This window comes from Haliotis cracherodii, unplaced genomic scaffold (genome assembly GCF_022045235.1).
Source record: "Haliotis cracherodii isolate W230 unplaced genomic scaffold, xgHalCrac1.p SCAF_8, whole genome shotgun sequence".
NCBI classification, from domain to species: domain Eukaryota; kingdom Metazoa; phylum Mollusca; class Gastropoda; order Lepetellida; family Haliotidae; genus Haliotis; species Haliotis cracherodii.
Window position 1 is genome coordinate 10751395 of NW_027266341.1, and position 27277 is coordinate 10778671.

The 27277-nt window shown below is 42.6% G+C and overlaps 1 protein-coding gene across 8 annotated transcripts in view; it reads right to left on the reverse strand.

Moving 5' to 3' along the window:
* Positions 1 to 27277, reverse strand: part of LOC139449547 (titin-like) — a 72541-nt gene that overhangs the window by 7821 nt on the left and 37443 nt on the right. For all 8 annotated transcript variants that reach the window (XM_071230995.1, XM_071230991.1, XM_071230992.1 and 5 more), the window contains 9 exons: positions 16413 to 17213; positions 8814 to 8926; positions 6720 to 6837; positions 5574 to 5756; positions 4684 to 4814; positions 3000 to 3072; positions 1142 to 1311; positions 599 to 713; positions 287 to 441 (listed from right to left, as the gene is read on the reverse strand). In XM_071230995.1, the coding sequence (XP_071087096.1) occupies positions 287 to 441; positions 599 to 713; positions 1142 to 1311; positions 3000 to 3072; positions 4684 to 4814; positions 5574 to 5756; positions 6720 to 6837; positions 8814 to 8926; positions 16413 to 17178 (1824 nt within the window). In that variant the 5' untranslated portion in view covers positions 17179 to 17213. The remainder of the gene's footprint in view (positions 1 to 286; positions 442 to 598; positions 714 to 1141; positions 1312 to 2999; positions 3073 to 4683; positions 4815 to 5573; positions 5757 to 6719; positions 6838 to 8813; positions 8927 to 16412; positions 17214 to 27277) is intronic.

Genomic DNA, 27277 nt, shown 5'->3' on the forward strand with positions numbered 1-27277 from the left:
ATTAACAGTAAAAAGTCTAATCCAATCCAATTTGCCAACATTTTCAACCAATCAGATTACAGCACACACTTCCTGTTGTTTTACAATACGTAAACGTGATAATCCATAACATTCCATATGAATCAGTTCTGGACCCACTTCGGCAAAGCGATCTTAGCACTAAGATGATCGCAACTTACAATAGTCGTAGCGCTAAGATCGCTTTGTGCAAGTGGGCCCTGGATGTCACAGCCTATTGTTGCCTGCACATGTGAGTGTGGTCATCCACAGCTTGACCCCTACTGACCTCGAGGTAGGACCCAGGCAGCCATCCAACCTCCTCCCCGCGACTTCCCAGCCACCAGCCATTGTCCAGCGTCTCATAGATGATGACGATGTCGCCAGTGTCGAAGGTCAGATCTGTCTCAGAGTAGCCGGGGTAGGGATGAAGGGCACGATGTTCTAAAAGCAGATATATGCAATCAAATTTCAAACAAATTTCTCAAATCGTAATGAACAAACCTGCAACTTATAAAGACTGAATGACCAATTTCCTCAAAATGTTCCACCAGAGTAATATTAGCATGACGAGGATATTCATGTCATAAAGTGAACAAACCTATTCCAAGCCACTCCTGATCTGATGCCCTGGTTTTGTTTGGCGCCAACTGATCATAAGTGATGGGACAGGAATGAGTGCTCTCCCCTGATATGGAGGCCGTGTCAGATGGAATCTGTGAGACAAGGAATTTATAGCATGTTATATACCAGCGTAACTGGTGAAGATATGGCTGTTATACCTGAACACCTCAATGTGATCGTATTACAAACCAGGTAAGCATTAGGGCCCAATTAACTGACCAATCTTAGCCTTTCTGCCTATGACACATAAACAATATTGACACAAACAAAATTATTTGGACCTTGAACGAATGAAGTTTACATAAATAACAAACCACACAAGCTATGGTTATAGCTTTATCAACATTATCTTTAAAAACACAGCAACCTTTAGACAAGAACAAATTTCATAAGAAACAGTTATTTTTTAAATCCTAATAATATCTGACATGTTAATAGCAATCTATGACTCTTATAGTATGTGCTGAAGAAAACGCCAGTTCCAATACATAACTTCTTAACAGAGGATGTAGTGACTGACCTCGTCAACATAGACGGCTGGGAACCACCCTTCCTCCCTGTCAGCTTCCTTCCTTCCATGCATCCACCCATTGCGGTCCTTCTCCCAGGCTCGCAGGATGTCCCCTTCCTGTATGGAGAGCTCTCCCTTGGAGGACCCCTGGTAGGCAAACAGTGCTCGGTACAGCCGCCCTGCAACAGTAGCCAACGCCTTAACATCCACACTCAGGCGCAGTGCTGACTCAGCATAACACCACTGCCACAGGCTAATTTGCATATCACGTGACCAGACTTTTCCCTTGTTTGTAAACAAACTCGCTTTTTCAGAAATCAGTATAGAACGGACTAATGCAAGTATTTGGGGGCGCTTTACATATTGTTTTGCATAACTATATAGATATGCTACTACAACTGTGACAGTGAGTTGCATGACAATATATATTTATGCATCAAAGTGACCGTGTCGCTAGCTCTCCGTTGGGCTTCGATGTAAACATAGGATAACTACGCAAAAACAAGTCAATTTTTACGTATTTGCATACTTTCTCAATGAAAGTTAACCATTCTTTGACATTTGTTTATGAAAATGTGTAGACTTGTCAAACATGAAACGGATGAAAAGCATATGCAATATCTTGAATGGACTGTGAAAGATGTGATGAATCGTCACATGGCGCTGGCCTGTGGCAGAGGTACTATACTAGCTGGCTGCCGGCCGCATGGAACTCTGGGTAGGAGAGTGCTTAACGTCTTCTCATATTTAGTACTTGTCTACTGAGACTCTTGCACCGACGCTGCGACGCTGGAAGGCTAGACGAAACTGACAGCTTAACAGTGGAAACCGTTCCATAGCGAAATTAGTCAAACCAACATCACGATAGGTTGAAATTGTATATATATATCAGATCTGTGTTATTGTATTGTTACTAAATTGTATGTATATCATGTATATATGTTATGAAAGTGACTCTTGAGTTTATTCTTTTATTCATGCATGAACATTCAACACCTCAGATATGAGGTGGGCGTGGCCAAATGCAAATGTCCGATTGGCAAAAAAATATTTCCGGATCCCTGACTGAGAGGTTTTCCAAAATCAATTGACTGCATGACTAACATGTTTAAGACATTATTTTTATTAGTGATCTGTTGACTAGAGAAGAAACAATAAAATATCATACATGTTCATATATTGAATTTTGAGCCAAATATTTCATAAGACCAACTAACAAATAAAAGCCCCAATAAGGGTGGGTTTAATTTTAAGTGAAGTGAAATCAGGTTTAATGTCCTATTCAAGATTATTGCGCTTATACAGCGACATGCATGCATGAGTGTATGTGTGACTGGTTGTTTCCAGGCTAATGCCAGTTTTATAGTGCCAGCCCACTGAGATGCCATGCCGGGGTTTAACATGGATACCCCAATCAGACACAGTATACTGACTCCTAGATTTATGGTGTAAATGCTGAGTGCCAGGCAGAGTAACAACAAGTACTGTACCATCTTTTAACATCTGTTGGTATGACGCTGACAGAGATCAAACGACTGACCTCCACTCTCTGGGCAGCGGCTCTATCTCATTTTTCTTAAGTTTAATCTGATATGTATAATAAAGGCAAGACAAAACAAACTTACCCGTAAAGTCATCAATAACACAATAATATATGCCATAAATGTAAAGTAAAAATTTAAATTCTGCAGCCATCATGACCTTCTGATCTCCATCTGAATGTCTTTAATATCAAAAATGAGAAATTTGACTTTTTGTTTCAATTCTTTAAGACAGATTCTGGTGACAAAATTTGCATAAATAAACATTCTCCCTCTATATTTATCAGCAAGGCAAGCAATACTTTTACACAGAAAAAATATCTCACCATCATTGAACCTACTAATATCAGCTGAGTTGAGGCTGGGCAGAGCTGAGGTGCTGGCATACAGAGGGGGCACCTGCAATAGAGAGACACAGTGACTAGGGAGGATCAGTCAGGAAGGTGCTTTCAGCCTGTGCATCGAGACAATAAGTCTGGGAAAGCCTGTGCATCGAGACAATAAGTCTGGGAAAGCCTGTGCATCGAGACAATAAGTCTGAGAAAGCCTGTTCATGGGGGCAATAAGACTTGGAAAGCCTGTTCATGGGGGCAATAAGATTGGGAAAGCCTGTTCATGGGGGCAATAAGATTGGGAAAGCCTGTTCATGGGGGCAATAAGTCTGAGAAAGCCTGTTCATGGAGACAATAAGTCTGGGAAAGCCTGATCATGGGGGCAATAAGACTGGGAAAGCCTGTTCATGGGGGCAATAAGTCTGAGAAAGCCTGTTTATAGGGGTAATAAGTCTGAGAAAGCCTGTTCATGGAGTCAATAAGTCTGGGAAAGCCTGATCATGGGGGCAATAAGTCTGGGAAAGCCTGTTCATGGGGGCAATAAGTCTGAGAAAGCCTGTTCATGGTGGCGATAAGACTGGGAAAGCCTGTTCATAGGGGCAATAAGTCTGGGAAAGCCTGTTCATGGGGGCAATAAGTCTGGGAAAGCCTGTGCATCGAGACAATAAGTTTGGGAAAGCCTGTGCATCGAGACAATAAGTCTTGGAAAGCCTGTTCATGGGGGCAATAAGTCTGGGAAAGCCTGTTCATGGGGACAATAAGTCTGGAAAGCCTGTTCTGTGCATGGGGACAATAAGTCTGGGAAAGCCTGTTCATGGAGACAATAAGTCTGGGAAAGCCTGTTCATGGGGGCAATAAAACTGGGAAAGCCTGTTCAGTTCATGGAGTCGATAAGTCTGGAAAAGCCTGTTCTGTGCATGGGGACAATAAGACAGGGCAAAAATCTAGGGTCAACAACATTAATGAAGGGTCAGAACTGGACATCTTGGACATCAGGATACTCTCATTTGAAACTTGAATGTGAAGGTCAAATACAGAGGACAAGATGTCATTGCTTACCTGTTGCAGAATGAATACATTAGGCTTAAATACATAATTCTCTGAACATACGAATGTAATGAAATTCACATCACAGGGCAAATCCTGCATTTATAAAAGAAAGTTGGTCCAAAATATCAAAATCCTCTCTCAGGAAATTTACTGCCTACACCACACTATATTTGGTTTCCCCTCTGGATCTGCCTATGATTTCAGTGTTATCATGTACCAAGTATCCACGGGATACAATATTGCTAAACGACGGTTTTCAAACATTGTTTGCTGGTCCAGGGTACCGATGTACAAAGAGATCGTAACTCGCATAGAACATCTTAACATAGAATTATGACAGTCAGAGCGCTAGGGTTGTTTTGTACAACGGCATCTAGCACTGGGCCTACAAGACATGATCAAGAAAGTCATTATTCCGGCTTTGTGGGCATGATATATTGGCATGTGCGGCAAGCCTGTTAAATAGATGTACATTCATTTCTCTGCGCCCTTTTTGGAACAAATTGTCCAAGTGGGCCCACAGTGGTGGACACAGAAGGTTAGGAGTGAAACTCCTTAATATTTCATGACCTTGATCAACCAATCAGTGGCCAGGAAAATATTTTCTGATGTTAACGATGTTACTCACGGGATAATCAGGGGACTGGCAATAGGGGGACACAGCTGTTGCGGACTTCTTCCGGTTGCGTTCACGCTTCTTCAGCATGAAGGAGCTGACTCGGGACCTCTTGGTCTGTGGCCCTTCTTCTGCATCTCCAGCTTTAGAGAAGATCATAGACAACTCATTAATGTCACCTTACAACTCATGACATTAGACCACCTCCGCCTAAGACAAGGACTGGTCGGCTCAGAGTCAGTTTACTGTGTCTGACAGAGATATTCATGTTAGACTGCGACATGAAATCTCAGTGGGCTAGCCCTATAAAATAGGTATTGGCCTGGACTAGTACAAGCAGCCACACACAGCAACACAAACACACACACCTGCATGCACGTTGCTACATAAGTGCTATAATCTTTGACGCAACATTAAACCACATTTCACCTCACATCATGACATTAACGTCATCTTTATCATCTGATCCACTCTGACGACCCACCTGTCTTACTCTCCTCCACACAGCACCAAGGGAACCACCCCAAAGACCCACCCTGGCTCTCCTCAAACTGTGACCCATCCAGATGACCCACCTGTCTTATCTCCTCTACATAGTACCCAGGGTACCACCCCAAAGACCCATCGTGGGTCTCCCCAAACTGTGACCCATCCCCGTTGACCCACCTGTCTTACTCTCCTCCACATAGCACCCAGTGAACCACCCCAAAGACCCATCCTAGCTCTCCCCAAACTGTGACCCATCCTGGCTCTCCCCAATTTGTGACCCACCCTGATAACCCACCTTTCTTTGTCTCCTCCACATAGCACCCAGTGAACCACCCCAAAGACCCATTCTGGCTCTCCCCAAACTGTGACCCATCCTGGCTCTCCCCAAATTGTGACCCACCGTGATGACCCACCTTTCTTAGTCTCCTCCACATAGCACCCAGGGAACCAGCCTGATCTCTCCCCGCTCTGTGACACACCCCGCCACCATCCGTTGTCAGCCATCTCAGTGACCTTCACCAGCTCCTTCTCCGCGATGGTCATCTGACCTTCCAGTTGTGCAGTGAAGCCGTATATAACCCGATACACTCGGTCTCCTAATTCAGGAAAAAGAAGAGTTAATCTCGATCTATATAACATTCCATGTGTTCAGGGTTCAAATTCCTTTACAAAATTCACAGCCATGAACGTCAAACAAGAAAAGTACACTGACAATATAAAAAAGAGTAATAATTCAAGAGATGTGTCATTCCAATCATGTGTACCTGGAAGATGGCTTTAAAGTCGTGAATCAAAATTTTGTGGATGGCAGATTTCCTCTGGTTCAATATTTCGAGATGAACATACTTTGTTTTCAATTTAGAGCCAGGTTACCTTAGATTTAAGTGCACTAAATTGAATTTGGACCAGGGACACAGTGTGATAACTCACCAGGATAAATCCAGGGACAATCTCCGTGGGCGTCTCTATGACGGAGATATCTCTATGAAGGAGAGCATCTGAGGTACCAGGGACACAGTACAATAACTCACCAGGCTTAAACCCAGGGACCATCTCCCTAGGAGTCTCTATGACGGAGGGCGTCTCTATGACGGAGGGCGTCTGGGGTACCAGGGACACAGTACAATAACTCACCAGCCTTAAATCCAGGGACAATCTCCGTGGGCGTCTCTATGATGGAGGGTGTCTGGGGTACCAGGGATACATTATGATAACTCACCAGGCTTAAATCCAGGGACAATCTCCGTGGGCGTCTCTATGACGGAGGGCGTCTGGGGTACCAGGGACACAGTACAATAACTCACCAGCCTTAAATCCAGGGACAATCTCCGTGGGCGTCTCTATGATGGAGGGTGTCTGGGGTACCAGGGATACATTATGATAACTCACCAGGCTTAAATCCAGGGACAATCTCCGTGGGCGTCTCTATGACGGAGGGCGTCTGGGGTACCAGGGACACAGTACAATAACTCACCAGCCTTAAATCCAGGGACAATCTCCGTGGGCGTCTCTATGATGGAGGGTGTCTGGGGTACCAGGGATACATTATGATAACTCACCAGGCTTAAATCCAGGGACAATCTCAGTAGGCGTCTCTATGACGGAGGGTGTCTGGGGTACCAGGGATATCTCTGCCCGTGTGTTCACCCACAGGTCTGGATTCTGGGCAACAGTTTGCTGGAAACAAATACAACCAACTAAACCTGCTAAGTGTGTATAAAGTGCATGGATTCAACTGAATACTGTTGTCCACTCATTTTCAAATCCCAAAGATGAACACACATCCTTCCTTCTGGAGATTTGTCTTTGATTTGTCTAACCCATGTGTCTATGACAACTGAATGTTCAGCTCAAAAGACAACTGCTAAATCTCCAATTGTTTAGGTGAGACTTTTAAAACACATTACTTTATCGTATCCGCTGTCCAGTTAAACTGCAAGACAATAGGTTACAACACAGTATACTCGGTTACAGTAGGTCAAAGGATGAGACAGGCTTAACTGACACTGCACACATACCAAAGCATTCACATAATGACTGGGAGAACAAAAATCATCTGAAATGTCTTTGTATTGGTTATTTTTCACCCATACCAACCAATACGTTTCACCCAAATATTGGTAAACCCAGAAAAAAAGTCTGGCCTCAACATTGAGTGAGTGAGTTTGATTTTACGCCGCTTTTAACAATATTCCAGCAATATCATGGCGGGGGACACCAGAAATGGGCTTTACACATTGTACCCATGTCGGGAATCGAACCCGGGTCTTCGGCGTGACGAGCGAACGCTTTAACCACTAGGCTACCCAACCGCCCCGATTACCCAGAATGAGTGAGCGTGGTTACCACGGTTACACCGCTTTAGCAACTTTACATCAGTACCAGTGCAGGGGACACCATATACTGGATCAACATATTGAACATGTGGGGAATTGAACCAGGGTCATTCGCCTGATGAGTGAGCACTTTAACCATTGGCCTACCTCACTTCCTGAATAGAGTTAGAACGTTATAGCTTCATATTCCCCCCTTGCTACTATATTCAAAATATAAGTCATATTGCGACATGTGGGAGGCAAGCTGACAGAGACAGATGTTAACTACTTTGGTAAAGCCAGTAAGGCTGGTACACATGAACCAGGGATCTTATTCAGAGCAAATCCTGGATTACCACCAACAGTCAGCACATCCGCCAAAACAAAAAAAATTCTTACAAATACATAAATCAACAACAATAATAACACCACAGACTTCTAAATTAATCATTATCCCAAGAAACTGCTGACAACTATATGATTTTTTGGTTATTTATTTGACGCCGCACTCAGCAATATTCCAGCTATATGATGGCGGTCTGTAAATAATCGAGTCTGGACCAGACAATCCAGTGATTGTCATCATGAGCATGATCAATGCAAATGGGATACAATGACATGCATCAACCAAGTCAACGAGCCTGACCACCCGATCCCATTAAACACTTCTTATGACAAGCATAGTCGCATGGGTTGTCCAAGACCTATTCTACCCTGGATCTACACGGCTGACAACTACATGAAATCAGTGACATCCTCCACTACAATAATTCAACCCAACCTTCTGAAATGGAAAGCACGCCCATACGCACACACACACAACACGCACGCAAACACACACACACAACCGCACACGCAAGCACGCAAGCATGCCTGCACACACACACAAAAAAACGCACACGCACGCATGCACTCACACACACACAAAAAAACCTGCACACTCACATGCACGCATGCTGCACACACGCACGCACTCACGCACGCACGCACGCACGCACGCACGCACACACACACACACACACACACACACACACACAAAAGCGAAACGGTGTTAAAAACATATCCCAGAGCAATATATAAAAAGAAGCAAAGAAGCCTTGGCACATACAGACAGCAGATAATGACTGACATGCTGGGGCACTTTATTCAAACATAAATTGTTTAAATGTCCCAACACAATTTATTTACATGATGCTAAGTAGACCCATTCACCTTATAACCTTCCTTTAGGTCCGCCACTTTCAGAAGGTGAAGAATCTAACACAGAATTATTATTTCTGTCTGTTGCCATTGGTTGCCATGGAAACTTTACCATTTTTTAACTGATCCCAAGTTTACCTTTTTCGCACTCTTCCTGCGTCGGATGCAGGTAACCAAGACGATAGCCAAGATAAGCAGGACCACTACACAGACAGGTACGAGGATGATGAGAATGGTTTCCCTCGGCATCCCTGCAAGCAGAAGTAACATGGTGTTTACTTGTGTGCCAGCTCAGTGTCAGGTCCGTCATCATGTCAACTTGAACACTCTACTACTAGTTCATCAAACTCCAGTGGGTGGGAAGGATGCTTAGCTCTACTCCAACCCATCACATGAAAGGACACCAAGAATGGGCTTCACAGATTGTAACGCACCATTTAGAACTACAATCATTAAGCTGAAGTTTTGCACAAAATGTCCTGAAAATCCTGTATATCTTTAATCAGTGGCTGACAAAATTATTCTGTGTCTGACAGTCTGCTATGTCCCTGCAGCCTGTGGTAAGTGAGTGGGTGATGTTTTATGCTGAAGTCTGTCACTGCTGCCTGTTGTAAGTGAGTCATTGATGTTTTATGCTGAAGTCTGCTATTGCTGCCTGTAGTGAGTGGGTGATGTTTTATGCTGAAGTCTGCTATTGCAGCCTGAAGTGAGTGGGTGATGTTTTATGCTGACGTCTGCTATTGCAGCCTGTAGTGAGTGGGTGATGTTTTATGCTGAAGTCTGCTATTGCTGCCTGTAGTGAGTGGGTGATGTTTTATGCTGATGTCTGCTATTGCAGCCTGTAGTGAGTGGGTGATGTTTTATGCTGAAGTCTGCTATTGCTGCCTGTAGTGAGTGGGTGATGTTTTATGCTGAAGTCTGCTATTGCTGCCTGTAGTGAGTGGGTGATGTTTTTTGCTGAAGTCTGCTATTGCTGCCTGTAGTGAGTGAGTGGGTAATGTTTTATGCTGAAGTCTGCCATTGCTGCCTGTAGTGAGTGGGTGATGTTTTATGCTGAAGTCTGCTATTGCTGCCTGTAGTGAGTGGGTGATGTTTTTTGCTGAAGTCTGCTATTGCTGCCTGTAGTGAGTGAGTGGGTAATGTTTTATGCTGAAGTCTGCTATTGCAGCCTGTAGTGAGTGGGTGATGTTTTATGCTGAAGTCTGCTATTGCTGCCTGTAGTGAGTGGGTGATGTTTTATGCTGAAGTCTGCTATTGCAGCCTGTAGTGAGTGGGTGATGTTTTATGCTGAAGTCTGCTATTGCTGCCTGTAGTGAGTGAGTGGGTAATGTTTTATGCTGAAGTCTGCCATTGCTGCCTGTAGTGAGTGGGTGATGTTTTATGCTGAAGTCTGCTATTGCTGCCTGTAGTGAGTGGGTGATGTTTTATGCTGAAGTCTGCTTTTGCTGCCTGTAGTGAGTGGGTGATGTTTTATGCTGAAGTCTGCTATTGCTGCCTGTAGTGAGTGAGTGGGTAATGGGTAACGCAGCTTTTAACATTATTCTAGTTATATCGCGGCGTGTCAGCTTAATGTGGGAGGAAAGCCCGAAGTGATGCAGGTCTCAGACGTTTACCACTTCGGTGAAACCCACGAGCACGGGTATGGTGCTGACAAACCTAGAAACATAATCGGGGCGATCGCCCACTCAGAGACTACTGTGATCGGCTCATTGAAGTAGTCTGTTTCCACATCAAAAGGACACATGTGACCTGCTGCTGAGTCCTCATCAAGAGACAGACATATATATGTGACACACTTTCATAACCACTCGTATAGATCAGGGTTAGAATAGGTCTTCAGCAACCCATGCTTGTCGTAAGAGGCGACTAATGGGATCGGGTGGTCAGGCTCACTGATTTGGTTGATGCATGTCATCGTATCCCAGTTGCATGGATCGGTGCTCATGATATCAATCACTTAATAGTCTGGTCTAGATTGAATTATTTACAGACTGCTGTCATATAGCTGGAATGTTGAGGAGTGTGGCATTAAACAACAAACTTTCATAACACACACTAGTCATGTGATCAACCAATCATTTTACTTGTGAAAAGTTCGCAAAATGTCTGCTTGTAGCTGTTTGAGAAATAATTTGTGAATGTCTGTTAATGTGTCATCTTTGTTTTATGTATATTTAGAGGTGATAAATAATGTTTGTTTGTTTGTTTGTGTCCACTTGAGTCTGGACCAGACAATCCAGAGACTGATATCATGAGCATCGATCCACCCAATCGGGATACGGTGTCATGCAATCAACCAGGTCACCGATTCTGTCCACTGATCCATGTAGACACCTCTACTGACAAGCATTGGTTGCACTGTGCCTATATTCTTACCCGGAATACCCAACAAATAAAGAATATCATGATTGCATATTATCAGAAATGTTTAAGTAATTCTATATTCTATTATTCAATAGGTTGTAGGCTGAACCTTAACCAAATAGTTGCTAACAGCACCATAGTGAAATAGTTGCTAACATCACCACAGTGAAATAGTTGGTAACAGCACCAAAGTGAAATAGCTGATAACAGCACCATAGCCAAATAGTTGATAACAGCAATAACAGCACCATAGCCAAATACCGTATATCGCTGTGTATAAGGCGACCCCACGTATAAGACGACCCCCCTGTACACGCCTTAAAAATCAACCCAAAATCCTATACTCCGTGTATAAGGCGACCTGGAATGAAACACATCACAAGTCTGACTGATATACCGGTAGAAGATTTAACGCGCTCTTGCCGACTGTAGCGTATTTCGCACACGGACATCACAAATTAGTTAGTTAGTTACTTTGGAGATTGAATGTGCGCTTTCCGACTGATGCGTATTTCGCACACATCACAAGTGCGCACACAAACCTTATATATGCAATAAAAATATGTTTATCTTGCGTTGTTTTTTTTTCTACAATGATAGGTCGCGTGTGTAACTCCGGCACATGTCGCCATTTTGTGTTTAAACGGTACGACACCAAATTGGTGCCCGTAAAATAAAATTCATTTATGAAGTAATAACATATAAGAGACAATGGTGAGTAATTTAATCGCCAATTAACTATGTTGTAACTAACTAGGCTTATGTTTGCTTCACATTCAGCGTTTTTATTCCACAATCACTTGTACACACCGTCTCCAACACTTGTTAATACAACTGTAAAAACAGCGGGAATTGATTTCAGCTTCACCGGTTATCACATGTTAGGTCACATGTGCAATATGCAAATGATTACCGGTACTTCCGGCTCTCTACTCACGGATGTTGATTGTTTTACCGTGTCAGCTGGTTTGACAATCTGCATCGAGGAGAGGGTCATTTCAACTTTATTTGCAGAAATTATTAAACTTTATTCAAGGAAAAGAGATACAAATCATGTTTATGTATGGAAATAGTTATTTGAACAGTTATTTAGGACGAAATGCGAAGTTTTATTGTCAAATGCTGGGCTGGCTATCGGACGCCGGTTGACATCGCCAGTGGAAAAAAATGTGAGATCTTCGACTCCGTGTATAAGACGACCCCCCTTCTTAGCCCCCTCATTTTAGGTACGAAAAACTCGCCTTATACACAGCGATATACGGTAGTTGATAACAGCACCATAGTGAAATAGTTGATAACAGCACCACAGCCAAATAGTTGATAACAGCACCATGGCCAAAAAGTTGATAACAGCAGCACAGCCAAACAGTTGATAACAGAACCATGGCCAAATAGTTAACAGCACCATAGTCAAATAGTTGATAACAGCACCACAGCCAAATAGTTGATAACAGCACCATGGCCAAATAATTAACAGCACCATGGCCAAATAGTTGATAACAGCACCGCAGTCAAATAGTTGATAACAGCACCACAGCCAAATAGTTGATAACAGCACCATAGCCAAATAGTTGTAGGATAGTTGATTAGTGTTAAACAGCCCCACAGTTAACTGCTTGTAAACAGCACCAGAGTCAATTACTTGTAAATAGTCTCATAGTTAATAGCTTGTAAACAGCATCGGGTCAACAGTGTCAAGAGGTCCTAAACAGAGCATCAGGTCAATTGGTTGGAGTTAAATTCAATTAGTTGTTAACAGCATCAAAGTCGGATGGTAAAACTTCACTAGCCAATATATTAGCAAATATCTCCGTGGGTGCTTATTAGCGCGGGGCGCTTATTATGTCGAATACGGTAAACATACATAGCTGTCAGGCAAAGAATAGTATTTTCAACTATTTTTACTATAATTCTGATTGTAGTTTTCGGCTCCGTACACTGAAGAAAATACACAGAAGAAGAGGTGCCTGCCCTATTTATGCCCTATCAGTAATATTTGGATCAAACAGGAGATTGACATAACCGTTATTTTTAGGAGTACCAGAATACTTTTCACATTCTCGCTCAACTGTTACTTGATAGAAATCGGAAACTGCTGTACATGTTAACATTAATTATGAGCTCCACACAGTGTACTTCAAGACAGGATGTCGTGTAATTCTACGAGCAACTTACATGCTAAACTCCTATTACACAGTTTTTGAACAATTAGATTTTTATACTTTTTCTGTAACTGATAACTTTATTATCATAATGCTGTAATTTATAAACTAAAATGATAACATAATAAATACAGTGAAATCACAATGGAAGGCAACTCTGCAAAAGCGTCATCAAAATATGAATCTGTGAGTGAGTGAGCTGGGTTTGACTCCGATTGGGACAGTAATCCATGGCATCTCAGTTTAATGTGGGAGGAAAGCCGGAAGTGAAACAGGTCTCCGACATTTACCACATTGGTGAAACCCATGAGCATGGGTATGGTGCTGACAAACCTAGAAACATAATCAGGGGGAACTATGGACCTGTGCATTGGCTGTGAACAGCATTATAGTCAGAGAATAATATAAGTATATCATGTCACAGGCTGTTGGCCAGAACCATGTTTTGTTACGAAAGTCCACCTGCTTCCAATGCCGAGTACTTCCTCTTAGGATTCTCATGATTGCACACGATAACAAGCACATTTAACTGTTATTACCCATGACCCTTTACCCTGGTACAAGCCAGACTGAGGCGAGACCTTTGATTTCACATGAACACTGTTCCACTTTGAATTGCACTACAAGCATGTAGCATTAAATTAGATAAAACGACAAAAATATATTATGAGTGTTTTCGAGCCAATTTCTAGGTAATTGATCTATTTGGAAATTTGTCAGGAGCTGAGGGTCGGCTGCTATTTTTGTTTGTGTGGTTGTCATTTTTTCTACATAAGCATTGGCTGGGTTAACCAGTGCCGGTTGATGTAGTGATTAAGTGAAGAAGTTGGATTTAAGACTGCTTTGATCAGTGTTTCAGTTCTATTAGAATGATTAAACTTAATGTAGGAGGAAGCTTAGACGAATGTCAGTCCTAGACTCGATCACATTAGATTGCCAATAGATGTGTGTCTTTGTTGTGTTCACAGACCGCACAGGTGAGGTGAGGTGAGGTGAGGTGAGGTGAGGTGAGGTGAGGTGAGGTCCAATCAACCAAGCAATTGCCCATCATAATATGGAAGTGAGTTTGACCCTCTTTCAAGTTCTCAGCTGTTCTATTGCATTACTACAGTTTACTCCCTACTTACCATTCAGAGTGAGTGAGTGAGTATGGTTTTAAACATTGTACCCATGTTGGCAATCGAACTCAGGTCTTTGGCGCGAAGAGCGAACGCTTGAACCACTAGGCTACCCGACCACCCCACTTACCATTTAGAGGTTAAGTGAGGTGAGGTGAAATGAGGCTTAACGTCACATTCATGATTATTGTACTTATATATAGCGATATGCATGTGTGTGTGTCTACATGCCTGCATACATTACTGGTACATACTGGTACATACTGGTACATACTGGTACTAGTCTGGACTAGTGCCAGTTTGATAGTGCTAGCCCACTGAGATACCATGCCGCTGACCCCACTCAGACACAGCATACTGACTCCAAGCCGACCAGTCCTTGTTTTAGTCCCTTAATGCTGAGTGTCAGGCAGGGTAACAACAAGTACCATCTTTCTATTTTTGGTTTATGACACAGCCAGGGAGTGCACCACTGACCTTCACTTCTCTGGGAAGTTGTTGACTATGTTGGTTTGCTTAAATGCTTAAACAGAAGGGGTTTATGTTAGACCAGGTTAAGATGCTTCAGTTGTGAAAAAAACATGTTTGCACTTTGCAAAGTTACTGCAACATGTTTCAATAACGTATTGTTTTTCCCAAAAAGTAATAATACCTAGTGTTTAAGAGGTATATCTCCATGGTTTGGCGCTGATTCACTGTCCCAGTCTCACCATCGTAATACATGTCATAAGTGCCCCATGTGAGACTGTAACACTGTCTGGGAGTAATAAGTGCCACGTGTGAGACTGTAACATTGTCTTGGAGTAATAAGTGCCACATGTGAGACTGTAACATTGTCTGGGAGTAATAAGTGCCATGTGTGAGACTGTAACATTGTCTGGGAGTAATAAGTGCCATGTGTTAGACTGTAATATTGCCTGGGAGTAATAAATGCCACGTGTAAGACGGTAACATTGTCTGGGAGTTATAAATGCCACGTGTGAGACTGTAACATTGTCTGGGAGTAATAAGTGCCACATGTGAGACTGTAACATTGTCTGGGAGTAATAAGTGCCATGTGTGAGACTGTAACATTGTCTGGGAGTAATAAGTGCCATGTGTTAGACTGTAACATTGCCTGGGAGTAATAAATGCCACGTGTAAGACGGTAACATTGTCTGGGAGTTATAAATGCCACGTGTGAGACTGTAATATTGTCTGGGAGTAATAAGTGCCATGTGTGAGACTGTAACATTGTCTGGGAGTAATAAGTGCCACGTGTGAGACTGTAACATTGTCTTGGAGTAATAAGTGCCATGTGTGAGACTGTAACATTGTCTGGGAGTAATAAGTGCCACGTGTGAGACTGTAACATTGTCTTGGAGTAATAAGTGCCATGTGTTAGACTGTAACATTGCCTGGGAGTAATAAATGCCACGTGTAAGACGGTAACATTGTCTGGGAGTAATAAATGCCACGTGTGAGACTGTAACATTGTCTGGGAGTAATAAGTGCCATGTGTGAGACTGTAACATTGTCTGGGAGTAATAAGTGCGCCATGTGAGACTGTAACATTGTCTGGGAGTAATAAGTGCCATGTGTGAGACTGTAACATTGCCTGGGAGTAATAAGTGCCATGTGTGAGACTGTAACATTGCCTGGGAGTAATAAATGCCACGTGTAAGACTGTAACATTGCCTGGGAGTAATAAATGCCACGTGTAAGACTGTAACATTGTCTGGGAGTAATAAGTGCCACGTGTGAGACTGTAACATTGTCTGGGAGTAATAAATGCCACGTGTGAGACTGTAACATTGTCTGGGAGTAATAAATGCCACGTGTGAGACTGTAACATTGTCTGGGAGTAATAAATGCCACGTGTGAGACTATAACATTGTCTGGGAGTATCATAAAACAGCATTTCAGCTTAATGTGGGATGCCACTTTGGTGAAACCCAAGCGCACAGGTATGGTGCTTACAAATCTAGAAACACAATAGGGACAAAATGGGATTCAAACTCATGATCATAGGTTCCTGGCAAGCTAAAGGGACACTACTCTGCTCAATGATTAGAGATAATGATAGGAACAAAGAGAAAATTATTCAAACAAACCTGGGGGTGGTTCCCTAGCTCCAGTTTTGTTTTCGCCAGTATGTCCTGGAGTTGTCTCCCCTGTAAAAATCCCAGCACCAATGGAACTAGTGGCCATCACAGGTGATGCTGTTGCCATGTGTGACCATGTTGTTGTTTTCAAAACTTTCGTTGGCTGGGTTTTCACAGCATTATCTGAAGGCACATTATAATATGTTTTGGGTGCCGAAGGCACTTGTAGAGGTGTGGACTTGGACGTTTGGATGGTGTTGCTGTTTGAATCGATGACATCCGCTGATGTTGATGCCATGATGGAGGTCGCAGACTGTTCGGAATACGATGGAATGGTGACATCTGTCTGTGACTGAGTTGCTGTGAAAGGCAGGCTGGGAGTAGTGGATACACTTCTTGAAAACCCTGATGAGTATGCTGTGCTTGGATTCAGAGGAGAAGAAGGCATCCAAGATGGTGGCATGCTTTGGGCAGTTGGAATCACATCAGCTAAGGGAGGAACAGCATTGCTATCCAAACCTGTCCTCGATATGTACAGACTCTCATCCTGTGAGGTTGATGATGTTGCTCTAATACTGATGTATGGAGACTGTAACTTTGATGCATTCTGGTCTGCAAATTGGACCTGGGTCGACGCGACATCCGTAAAGGAAGTGGGACTGACATTTGTTAGTCCATCGCTTTGTGCTGGCACCTGGGATGAGGTCACAGGGGCCGATGGAGACAGATGAGCTGTCGGCGTGACCTCTGACCCTCTTGATCCAACAGATGTCATCTTGTGTAACTATTGCAGGATGCTCCCCTCATTTCCTACAAGAATGAATTACAAGCTGTTATGATTCATAAACATTTCACTGTATCTCTGCCATGCTTACTGCTTGTATAATGATGATGTATATATTTGTGAAAACTACAGTGTTATTAATCTATAACTTGAGTGAGATGTTCATTAACTTGATTGGTTATTGTCTGAGTGAGTGAGTGAGTGAGTGAGTGGGATGGGTGGGTGGGTGGGTGAGTGAGTGAGTGAGTGAGTGAGTGAGTGAGTGAGTGAGTGAGTGAGTGAGTGAGTGAGAGTGAGTGAATGGGATGGGTGGGTGGGTGAGTGAGTGAGGGAGGGAGCAGCAAGCTTTTATGAAACGCTTTACACTTTCTATTAATCTATAACTTGAGTGAAATGTTCATTAACTTGATTGGTTATTGTGTGAGTGAGTGAGTGAGTGAGTGAGTGAGTGAGTGAGTGAGTGAGTGAGGGGGGTGGGTGGGTGGGTGGGTGAGTGAGAGAGGGAGGGAGAAGCAAGCTTTTATGAAATGCTTTACACTTTCTATTAATCTATAACTTGAGTGAAATGTTCATTAACTTGATTGGTTATTGTGTGAGTGAGTGAGTGAGTGAGTGGGATGGGTTTTGAGTGAGTGAGGGGGATGGGTGGCTGGGTGGGTGAGTGAGTGAGTGAGTGGGATGGGTGGGTGAGTGAGTGAGTGAGTGAGGGAGGGCGGGAGGGAGCAGCAAGCTTATATGAAACGCTTTACCCACTAGGCTACCCTGAAAGTGAATTGAAATTTTGACAGTTATATATTTTCTAGCAAATATTTTGATATCAATGCACTGAATTCAGCCTTCTTGTGTTAATACATGGTTTACTCATTACCTGGTACTTTGGAGAAAACATGTCTATCTTCGTTTTGAGTACTAAAAACTGCATTATGGACAAAGTACCAGGTAAAAGTCATCTTTTAAAACTATTGTCAGTTGGGTGAAAAAGGTGAGGTGAGGTGAAATTGGGTTTAACGTTGCGTCCAAGATTATTGCACTTATATAGCGACATGCATGCACGTGTATGTGTGTGGCTGCTTGTACTAGTCAGGACTGATGCCGACTTATAGTGCAAGCCCACTGAGATACCATGCCGCAGTTTAACATGAATACCCCACTCAGACACAGTATACTGACTCCGAGCCGACCAGTCCTTGTTTTAACCCCTTAATGCCGAGTGCCAGACAGGGTAACAACAAATACCATCTTTTCACATCTTTTGGTATGACGCGGCCGGGGATCGAACCCCGGACCTTCCGCTCTCCGGGCGGACGCTCTACCACTAGACCACGGAGGCGGTTGGGCGAAAAAGGAGAGCATGAATGAAACAAGAAGTGCCAGCGACACTTCTCCTGTAGTCCTACCTTGAATGCTTCTCACTCATGAAAGGCAGACACAATTGGTGGACAGACTGTTGTTCAAATTTTACTTACTATTTTGGAGTGAGAATTTTTTAAGTAATTGAAAAAAACGCCTCTCAAACTAAAATGAATGAAAGTAATTTGACAGGAAACTTGCGCTTTATGAACAGGGAGTGAAAGCCTTATCAGTGAAATATTGCACTCTTAAAGTCTTGCCGGAAACAAATGACTGATTAGTTGTGAATTTTGGTTACTATTCATGTAAACTTTATTGAAAGTGTTGACCAAAAGAGTTAGTTGCAAAGTTGTAACATGTTTACTATTAGTATACCAAACATAGGGTTGTGACGGGTACTTGAGTACCCGATAACGGGTCGGGTAGCCTAGGACTAGAGTCCAATTTTCAGGACTCGAGTACCCGTTCAGGGGAGATAACTCGTAAGTCACTTCAAAATGGACGACAAAGCAGACAAACGTTCAAATGTTTGGGTGTATTTTGACCTTGATGACACAAAGAAAAAGACCAAATGCCATCTCTGTGGCATATGTATCAGCTACGCAGGTAGTTCGACGAGTTCCATGAAAAAGCATCTAAGTTTCAAACACAAAAGCATTTACTTTGATATTCTGCGTCACTTGTGGTTTTAGATAAGCCATGCAGGCATTTAATAAAAAACATAATACCTTAGAATAGACCAATAGATGTTTGATGAGCTTTTTTTCGCAAAAGAATTACAAACAAGTGGGACAACACTGAACTACGGGTACCCGAGTCCGGTTCGGGTATTATCTGCCGGGTACTCGAGTTCAGTTTTCATACCCGGTCGCAACCCTAACCAAACACCCATAAAACATTTCAAAAAGGGGGTGGAAGGGCGTGGGGGTTACCCCCAGTGTATTCCCCTCTGGAACCATGTAAAAAATGATTTGCACCATTTGCCTTCTTCTACAAAATACCATGACACGGAATCTATAATTAACACGACCAACTATTATCATGCAAGGTAATTCTTGATGCTATAACTATGAGTAGCTTGAATATATCTGTCAATGACCACTACCTGGGAAATAAGAGTGAGAATCAGTACTATTCTTATTAAATTCATTTTTTTTCTATCAGGTTCTATGTTCTCAGGCATTTTTAAGACATGCATTTAATTAGACAAATAATATAGTACAGCAAGATTGGATAGATCTGTGGGACAAATGTTAACATCACATTTGAAATCCTCCTTGGTTATCCCATGTATTATGTCTCCATGTTAGTAACAAACTTGACCCACTTGTTCTCAAAGCCCTTTATTCTACTGAGTGAGTGAGTAAGTGAGTGAGTATGGTTTAAAACACTTTAAGCAATATTCCAGCAATATCACGGCAGGGGACACCAGAAATTGGCTTCACACATTGTACCCATGTCCGGAATCGAACCCGGGTCTTCGGCGTGACGATCGAACGCTTTAACCACCAGGCTACCCGACCGCCCCTGAATATGGTTTAAAAAACTTTTAGTGAACTTCAGCAATCCTCTAATTCTACATTATTTCCATACTATTTAATTTACACAATGCATAAATCTATAGATCTACATTCCTAAATTCAGATAATTCACAAAAGTTAACTCACTTTAGAAATGACTCTAAAAACACATCACATACACAGCAATGGCTGCCCCACATAACAAGGATCCAATGGGTGTGCAATTATATGGCGCTAATTATCTGTTTCCCAAAATAATTTCCTTGCAACTAGAGCACTGGCTCCAAGGAATGGTGCTCACATCACACAGGAAATTAAACACATTTTTTGTGCATTAGCTCCCACTAACTTGAACATCTACAAAACATCCTCCCTGCATCTGCTTCCCCGAGTTCCACATGCTGAGTGTGGCGGCAGCTAGCCAAATAAACCCCTTGTCAGTACTCGATAATTCATACTTATATCATTGGCAGGATTTGACAGATGTCTTATACGAGATGTTCATTATCTTGATTGGATATTGTCTTCTGATCTTTATGGGTGGGTGAGTGAGTGAGTGAGTAAGTGAGTGAGTGAGTGACTGAGTGAGTGAATGGGTGGGTGAGTGAGTGAATGGGTGGGTGAGTGAGTGAGTGAGTGAGTGAGTGAGTGAGTGAGTGAGTGAGTGAGTGAGTGAATGGGTGGGTGAGTGAGTGAGTGAGTGAGTGAGTGAGTGAGTGAGTGAGTGAATGGGTTTGAGTGAGTGAGTGAGTGAGTGAGTGAGTGAGTGGCTGGGTGGGTGAGTGAGTGAGTGAGTGAGTGACCGAGCGAGCGAGTGAGTGATCCTTAAGGCCACTTTTAACAGTATTCATTGTCATATCCCGACATGTCAGCTTAATGTGGGAGGAAAGGCCGAAGAGATCTAGGTTTCAGATTTTTACCACTTTGGTGAAACCAACGAGCAGAGGCATGGTGCTGAAAAACCTAGAAAAACAATTGGAACAAACTGGGATTTGAACCCATAATCAAAGTGCCAAAGGGAGGCAACTCTGCACAGCGATTTCTAAAGCCTCAGATGACTGGGCCTGGCTGGCCCCTCTGACCTTATGAAGATATGAACTGAGAGGAAATCAGCATGAAATCAGTTAGAGCTTGAGAAAGTGTCTTAGTCTTGCAATATGTCTACACTTATACCAGATCACACATATAACTCTCAATGCATAAATATTTAGTAAGCGTCTGAAAGGGGAAGGGTAAGAGGTGACCGCTTCACAAGCAACATTCCCGCTCCCCAATTGCACTCCTACCGGTACACCTCCCAGCCCTGGGTGTCCCAGTATTTACTCTAGTGCCCTATCACAACCATAAAAAAGGAAAATAGGCCGTTAACTGACAAATTCAAACAACTGCCCCTGGCAGTTTGCTGATAACTTTGAAAAAAGTTAAATAAAAACACAGTAAACTAAACCCTTCCTTCTATTCAGCTGCAACTGTCTTAAAAATAGAAATATGAGACTTTGTAGCTTCCCTATGAACATGTGTAACAGAAACACAAGACTTGGCAACTTCCTTATGAATGTGTGTGAAAAAACATAAACCTTCAGGTAATTTGGGGGAGTGAATATCTCTGTAGCTATGTGAGTGAGTGAGTGAGGGAGTGAGAGAGTGAGAGAGAGGAGTGAGTGAGAGGAGTGAGTGAGGGAGGGAGGAGAGGAGTGAGTGAGTGAGAGAGAGGAGTGAGTGTGAGAGGGAGGGAGGAGTGGAGTGAGTGAGTGAGTGAGAGAGGAGTGAGTGTGAGTGAGTGAGTGAGAGAGAGAGTGAGAGAGAGAGAGAAAGAGTGAGTGTGAGTGAGTGAGTGAGAGAGTGAGAGAGAGAGAGAAAGAGTGAGTGTGAGTGAGAGTGAGAGAGAGAGAGAGGAGTGAGTGAGTGAGAGGTGTGAGTGAGTGAGTGAGTGAGAGAGAGAGAGTGAGAGAGAGTGTGAGTGAGTGAGTGACGACTAAAGCACCTGTATCTCAAAAGCCAGGCCAGACTCATATACCCTATTTCAACGGTAACATGCCATACAATCAACACTAAAACCATCTAAATGTCAAAATGTGAGCAGACACTATACCTTTTCTCTTCCATGTCAGCAACATGTGAAGTGTGAGTTATCTCCCCTTGTGTAGGACTCGATTACTCTAAACCCAATCTTTGCTCGAATACTTAAGAAGCTGTTACAGCCCCAAATGTCTGAGTGCAGTTTTATACCTTTTTGCTAAATATAGTATTATGAAAAATATTAATATGCAGAAAGCTGAAAATGAATCTACAAGTACACTATCATGCACATAATATGTGTACCCAAAAACATTCTTCGTATTTAATCGGCCAAAAAGGGTATATGTGCGACTATAAAAATGGTGCATATCTGTGAGTGAGTGAGTGAGTGAGTGAGTGAGTGAGTGAGTGAGTGAGTGAGTGAGTGAGTGAGTGAGTGGGATGGGTTTTGTGTGAGTGAGGGGGGATGGGTGGCTGGGTGGGTGAGTGAGTGAGTGAGTGAGTGAGGGGGATGGGTGGGTGAGTGAGTGAGTGAGGGAGGGCGGGAGGGAACAGCAAGCTTTTATGAAACGCTTTACCCACTAGGCTACCCTGAAAGTGAATTGAAATTTTGACAGTTATATATTTTCTAGCAAATATTTTGATATCAATGCACTGAATTCAGCCTTCTTGTGTTAATACATGGTTTACTCATTACCTGGTACTTCGTCCATAATGCAGTTTTTAGTACTCAAAACGAAGATAGACATGTTTTCTCCAAAGTCATCTTTTAAAACTATTGTCAGTTGGGTGAAAAAGGTGAGGTGAGGTGAAATTGGGTTTAACGTTGCGTCCAAGATTATTGCACTTATATAGCGACATGCATGCACGTGTATGTGTGTGGCTGCTTGTACTAGTCAGGACTGATGCCGACTCATAGTGCAAGCCCACTGAGATACCATGCCGCAGTTTAACATGAATACCCCACTCGGACACAGCATACTGACTCCGAGCCGACCAGTCCTTGTTTTAACCCCTTAATGCCGAGTGCCAGACAGGGTAACAACAAATACCATCTTTTCACATCTTTTGGTATGACGCGGCCGGGGATCGAACCCCGGACCTTCCGCTCTCTGGGCGGACGCTCTACCACTAGACCACGGAGGCGGTTGGGAGAAAAAGGAGAGCATGAATGAAACAAGAAGTGCCAGCGACACTTCTCCTGTAGTCCTACCTTGAATGCTTCTCACTCATGAAAGGCAGACACAATTGGTGGACAGACTGTTGTTCAAATTTTACTTACTATTTTGGAGTGAGAATTTTTTAAGTAATTGAAAAAAACGCCTCTCAAACTAAAATGAATGAAAGTAATTTGACAGGAAACTTGCGCTTTATGAACAGAGAGTGAAAGCCTTATCAGTGAAATATTGCACTCTTAAAGTCTTGCCGGAAACAAATGACTGATTAGTTGTGAATTTTGGTTACTATTCATGTAAACTTTATTGAAAGTGTTGACCAAAAGAGTTAGTTGCAAAGTTGTAACATGTTTACTATTAGTATACCAAACATAGGGTTGTGACGGGTACTTGAGTACCCAATAACGGGTCGGGTAGCCTAGGACTCGAGTCCAATTTTCAGCACTCGAGTACCCGTTCAGGGGAGATAACTCGTAAGTCACTTCAAAATGGACGACAAAGCAGACAAACGTTCAAATGTTTGGGTGTATTTTGACCTTGATGACACAAAGAAAAAGACCAAATGCCATCTCTGTGGCATATGTATCAGCTACGCAGGTAGTTCGACGAGTTCCATGAAAAAGCATCTAAGTTTTAAACACAAGAGCATTTACTTTGATATTCTGCGTCACTTGTGGTTTTAGGTAAGCCATGCAGGCATTTAATAAAAAACATAATACCTTAGAATAGATCAATAGATGTTTGACGAGCTTTTTTTAGCAAAAGAATTACAAACAAGTGGGACAACACTGAACTACGGGTACTCGAGTCCGGTTCGGGTATTATCTGCCGGGTACTCGAGTTCAGTTTTCGTACCCGGTCGCAACCCTAACCAAACCACCCATAAAACAGTTCAAAAAGGGGGTGGAAGGGCGTGGGGGTTACCCCCAGTGTATTCCCCTCTGGAACCATGTAAAAAATGATTTGCACCATTTGCCTTCTTCTACAAAATACCATGACATGGAATCTATAATTAACGCGACCAACTATTATCATGCAAGGTAATTCTTGATGCTATAACTATGAGTAGCTTAAATATATCTGTCAATGACCACTACCTGGGAAATAAGAGTGAGAATCAGTACTATTCTTATTAAATTCATTTTTTTTCTATCAGGTTCTATGTTCTCAGGCATTTTTAAGACATGCATTTAATTAGACAAATAATATAGTACAGCAAGATTGGATAGATCTGTGGGGCAAATGTTAACATCACATTTGAAATCCTCCTTGGTTATCCCATGTATTATGTCTCCATGTTAGTAACAAACTTGACCCACTTGTTCTCAAAGCCCTTTATTCTACTGAGTGAGTGAGTAAGTGAGTGACTATGGTTTAAAACACCTTAAGCAATTATCGAACACTACCTGACCACTAGGCTACCTGACCACCCCTGAATATGGTTTAAAAAACTTTTAGTGAACTTCAGCAATCCTCTAATTCTACATTATTTCCATACTATTTAATTTACACAATGCATAAATCTATGGACCTACATTCCTAAATTCAGATAATTCACAAAAGTTAACTCACTTTAGAAATGACTCTAAAAACACATCACATACACAGCAATGGCTGCCCCACATAACAAGGATCCAATGGGTGTGCAATTATATGGCGCTAATTATCTGTTTCCCAAAATAATTTCCTTGCAACTAGAGCACTGGCTCCAAGGAATGGTGCTCACATCACACAGGAAATTAAACACATTTTTTGTGCATTAGCTCCCACTAACTTGAACATCTACAAAACATCCTCCCTGCATCTGCTTCCCCGAGTTCCACATGCTGAGTGTGGCGGCAGCTAGCCAAATAAACCCCTTGTCAGTACTCGATAATTCATACTTATATCATTGGCAGGATTTGACAGATGCCTTATACAAGATGTTCATTATCTTGATTGGATATTGATCTTTATGAGTGGGTGGGTGAGTGAGTGAGTGAGTGAGTGAGTGAGTGAGTGAGTGAGTGAGTGATTGGCTGGGTGGGTGAGTGAGTGAGTGAGTGAGTGAGTGAGTGAGTGAGTGAGTGAGTGACCGAGCGAGCGAGTGAGTGATCCTTAAGGCCACTTTTAACAGTATTCATTGTCATATCACGACATGTCAGCTTAATGTGGGAGGAAAGGCCGAAGAGATCTAGGTTTCAGATTTTTACCACTTTGGTGAAACCAACGAGCAGAGGCATGGTGCTGAAAAACCTAGAAAAACAATTGGAACAAACTGGGATTTGAACCCATAATCAAAGTGCCAAAGGGAGGCAACTCTGCACAGCGATTTCTAAAGCCTCAGATGACTGGGCCTGGCTGGCCCCTCTGACCTTATGAAGATATGAACTGAGAGGAAATCAGCATGAAATCAGTTAGAGCTTGAGAAAGTGTCTTAGTCTTGCAATATGTCTACACTTATACCAGATCACACATATAACTCTCAATGCATAAATATTTAGTAAGCGTCTGAAAGGGGAAGGGTAAGAGGTGACCGCTTCACAAGCAACATTCCCGCTCCCCAATTGCACTCCTACCGGTACACCTCCCAGTCCTGGGTGTCCCAGTATTTACTCTAGTGCCCTATCACAACCATAAAAAAAGGAAAATAGGCCGTTAACTGACAAATTCAAACAACTGCCCCTGGCAGTTTGCTGATAACTTTGAAAAAAGTTAAATAAAAACACAGTAAACTAAACCCTTCCTTCTATTCAGCTGCAACTGTCTTAAAAATAGAAATATGAGACTTTGTAGCTTCCCTATGAACATGTGTAACAGAAACACAAGACTTGGCAACTTCCTTATGAATGTGTGTGAAAAAACATACACCTTCAGGTAATTTGGGGGAATGAATATCTCTGTAACTATGTGAGTGAGTGAGTGAGTGAGAGAGAGAGAGAGAGAGAGTGAGAGAGAGAGAGAGAGAAAGAGTGAGTGTGAGTGAGAGAGAGAGTGAGAGAGAGAGGAGTGAGTGAGAGGAGTGAGTGAGTGAGAGAGAGTGAGTGTGAGTGAGTGAGTGAGTGAGTGAGTGAGAGAGAGTGAGAGAGAGAGAGAGAGAGAGAGTGAGTGTGAGTGAGTGACGACTAAAGCACCTGTATCTCAAAAGCCAGCCCAGACTCATATACCCTATTTCAACGGTAACATGCCATACAATCAACACTAAAACCATCTAAATGTCAAAATGTGAGAAAACACTATACCTTTTCTCTTCCATGTCAGCAACATGTGAAGTGTGAGTTATCTCCCCTTGTGTAGGACTCGATTACTCTAAACCCAATCTTTGCTCGAATACTTAAGAAGCTGTTACAGCCCCAAATGTCTGAGTGCAGTTTTATACCTTTTTGCTATATATAGTATCATGGAAAATATTAATATGCAGAAAGCTGAAAATGAATCTACAAGTACACTATCATGCACATAATATGTGTACCCAAAAACATTCTTCGTATTTAATCGGCCAAAAAGGGTATATGTGCGACTATAAAAATGGTGCATATCTGTATTCCAAGTTGCTGGACAATGGTTACACACTAGCCACACTGACAATAGGTTCAATCAGAACTTGCTTAATCATGAAAATATTTCCTCAAGACTGGCGTTGCACAACATGATTTCAGTGGAGGAAGAATGACATTTTCATTTTTGTGATTGTGAATTGTGAAATTTCAAATGTTGTAGTTTCACATCCGCCTTTTGTCCTATGGAGGTCAGGCAGAGGTTTTCCAGCTTTCATTCCCGCCATGAAGGTGAAATATACAAGTTCCATGTACACACAATAGTTATTGTTTAAACCTTGTTTGTGACATGACCTTGAGTATGACCATGACCTAACAAAATTAGTGTGTCAAGAAACCTTGATTGAGTTGGGTTTTATGCCACTTTTAGCAATATTCCAGTAATATAACAGTGGGGGAGGGGGGACACCAGAAATGGGCTTCACACATTGTGCCCATGTGGGGAATCGAACCCGGGCTTTCGGTGTGACGAGCAAACGCTTTAACCACT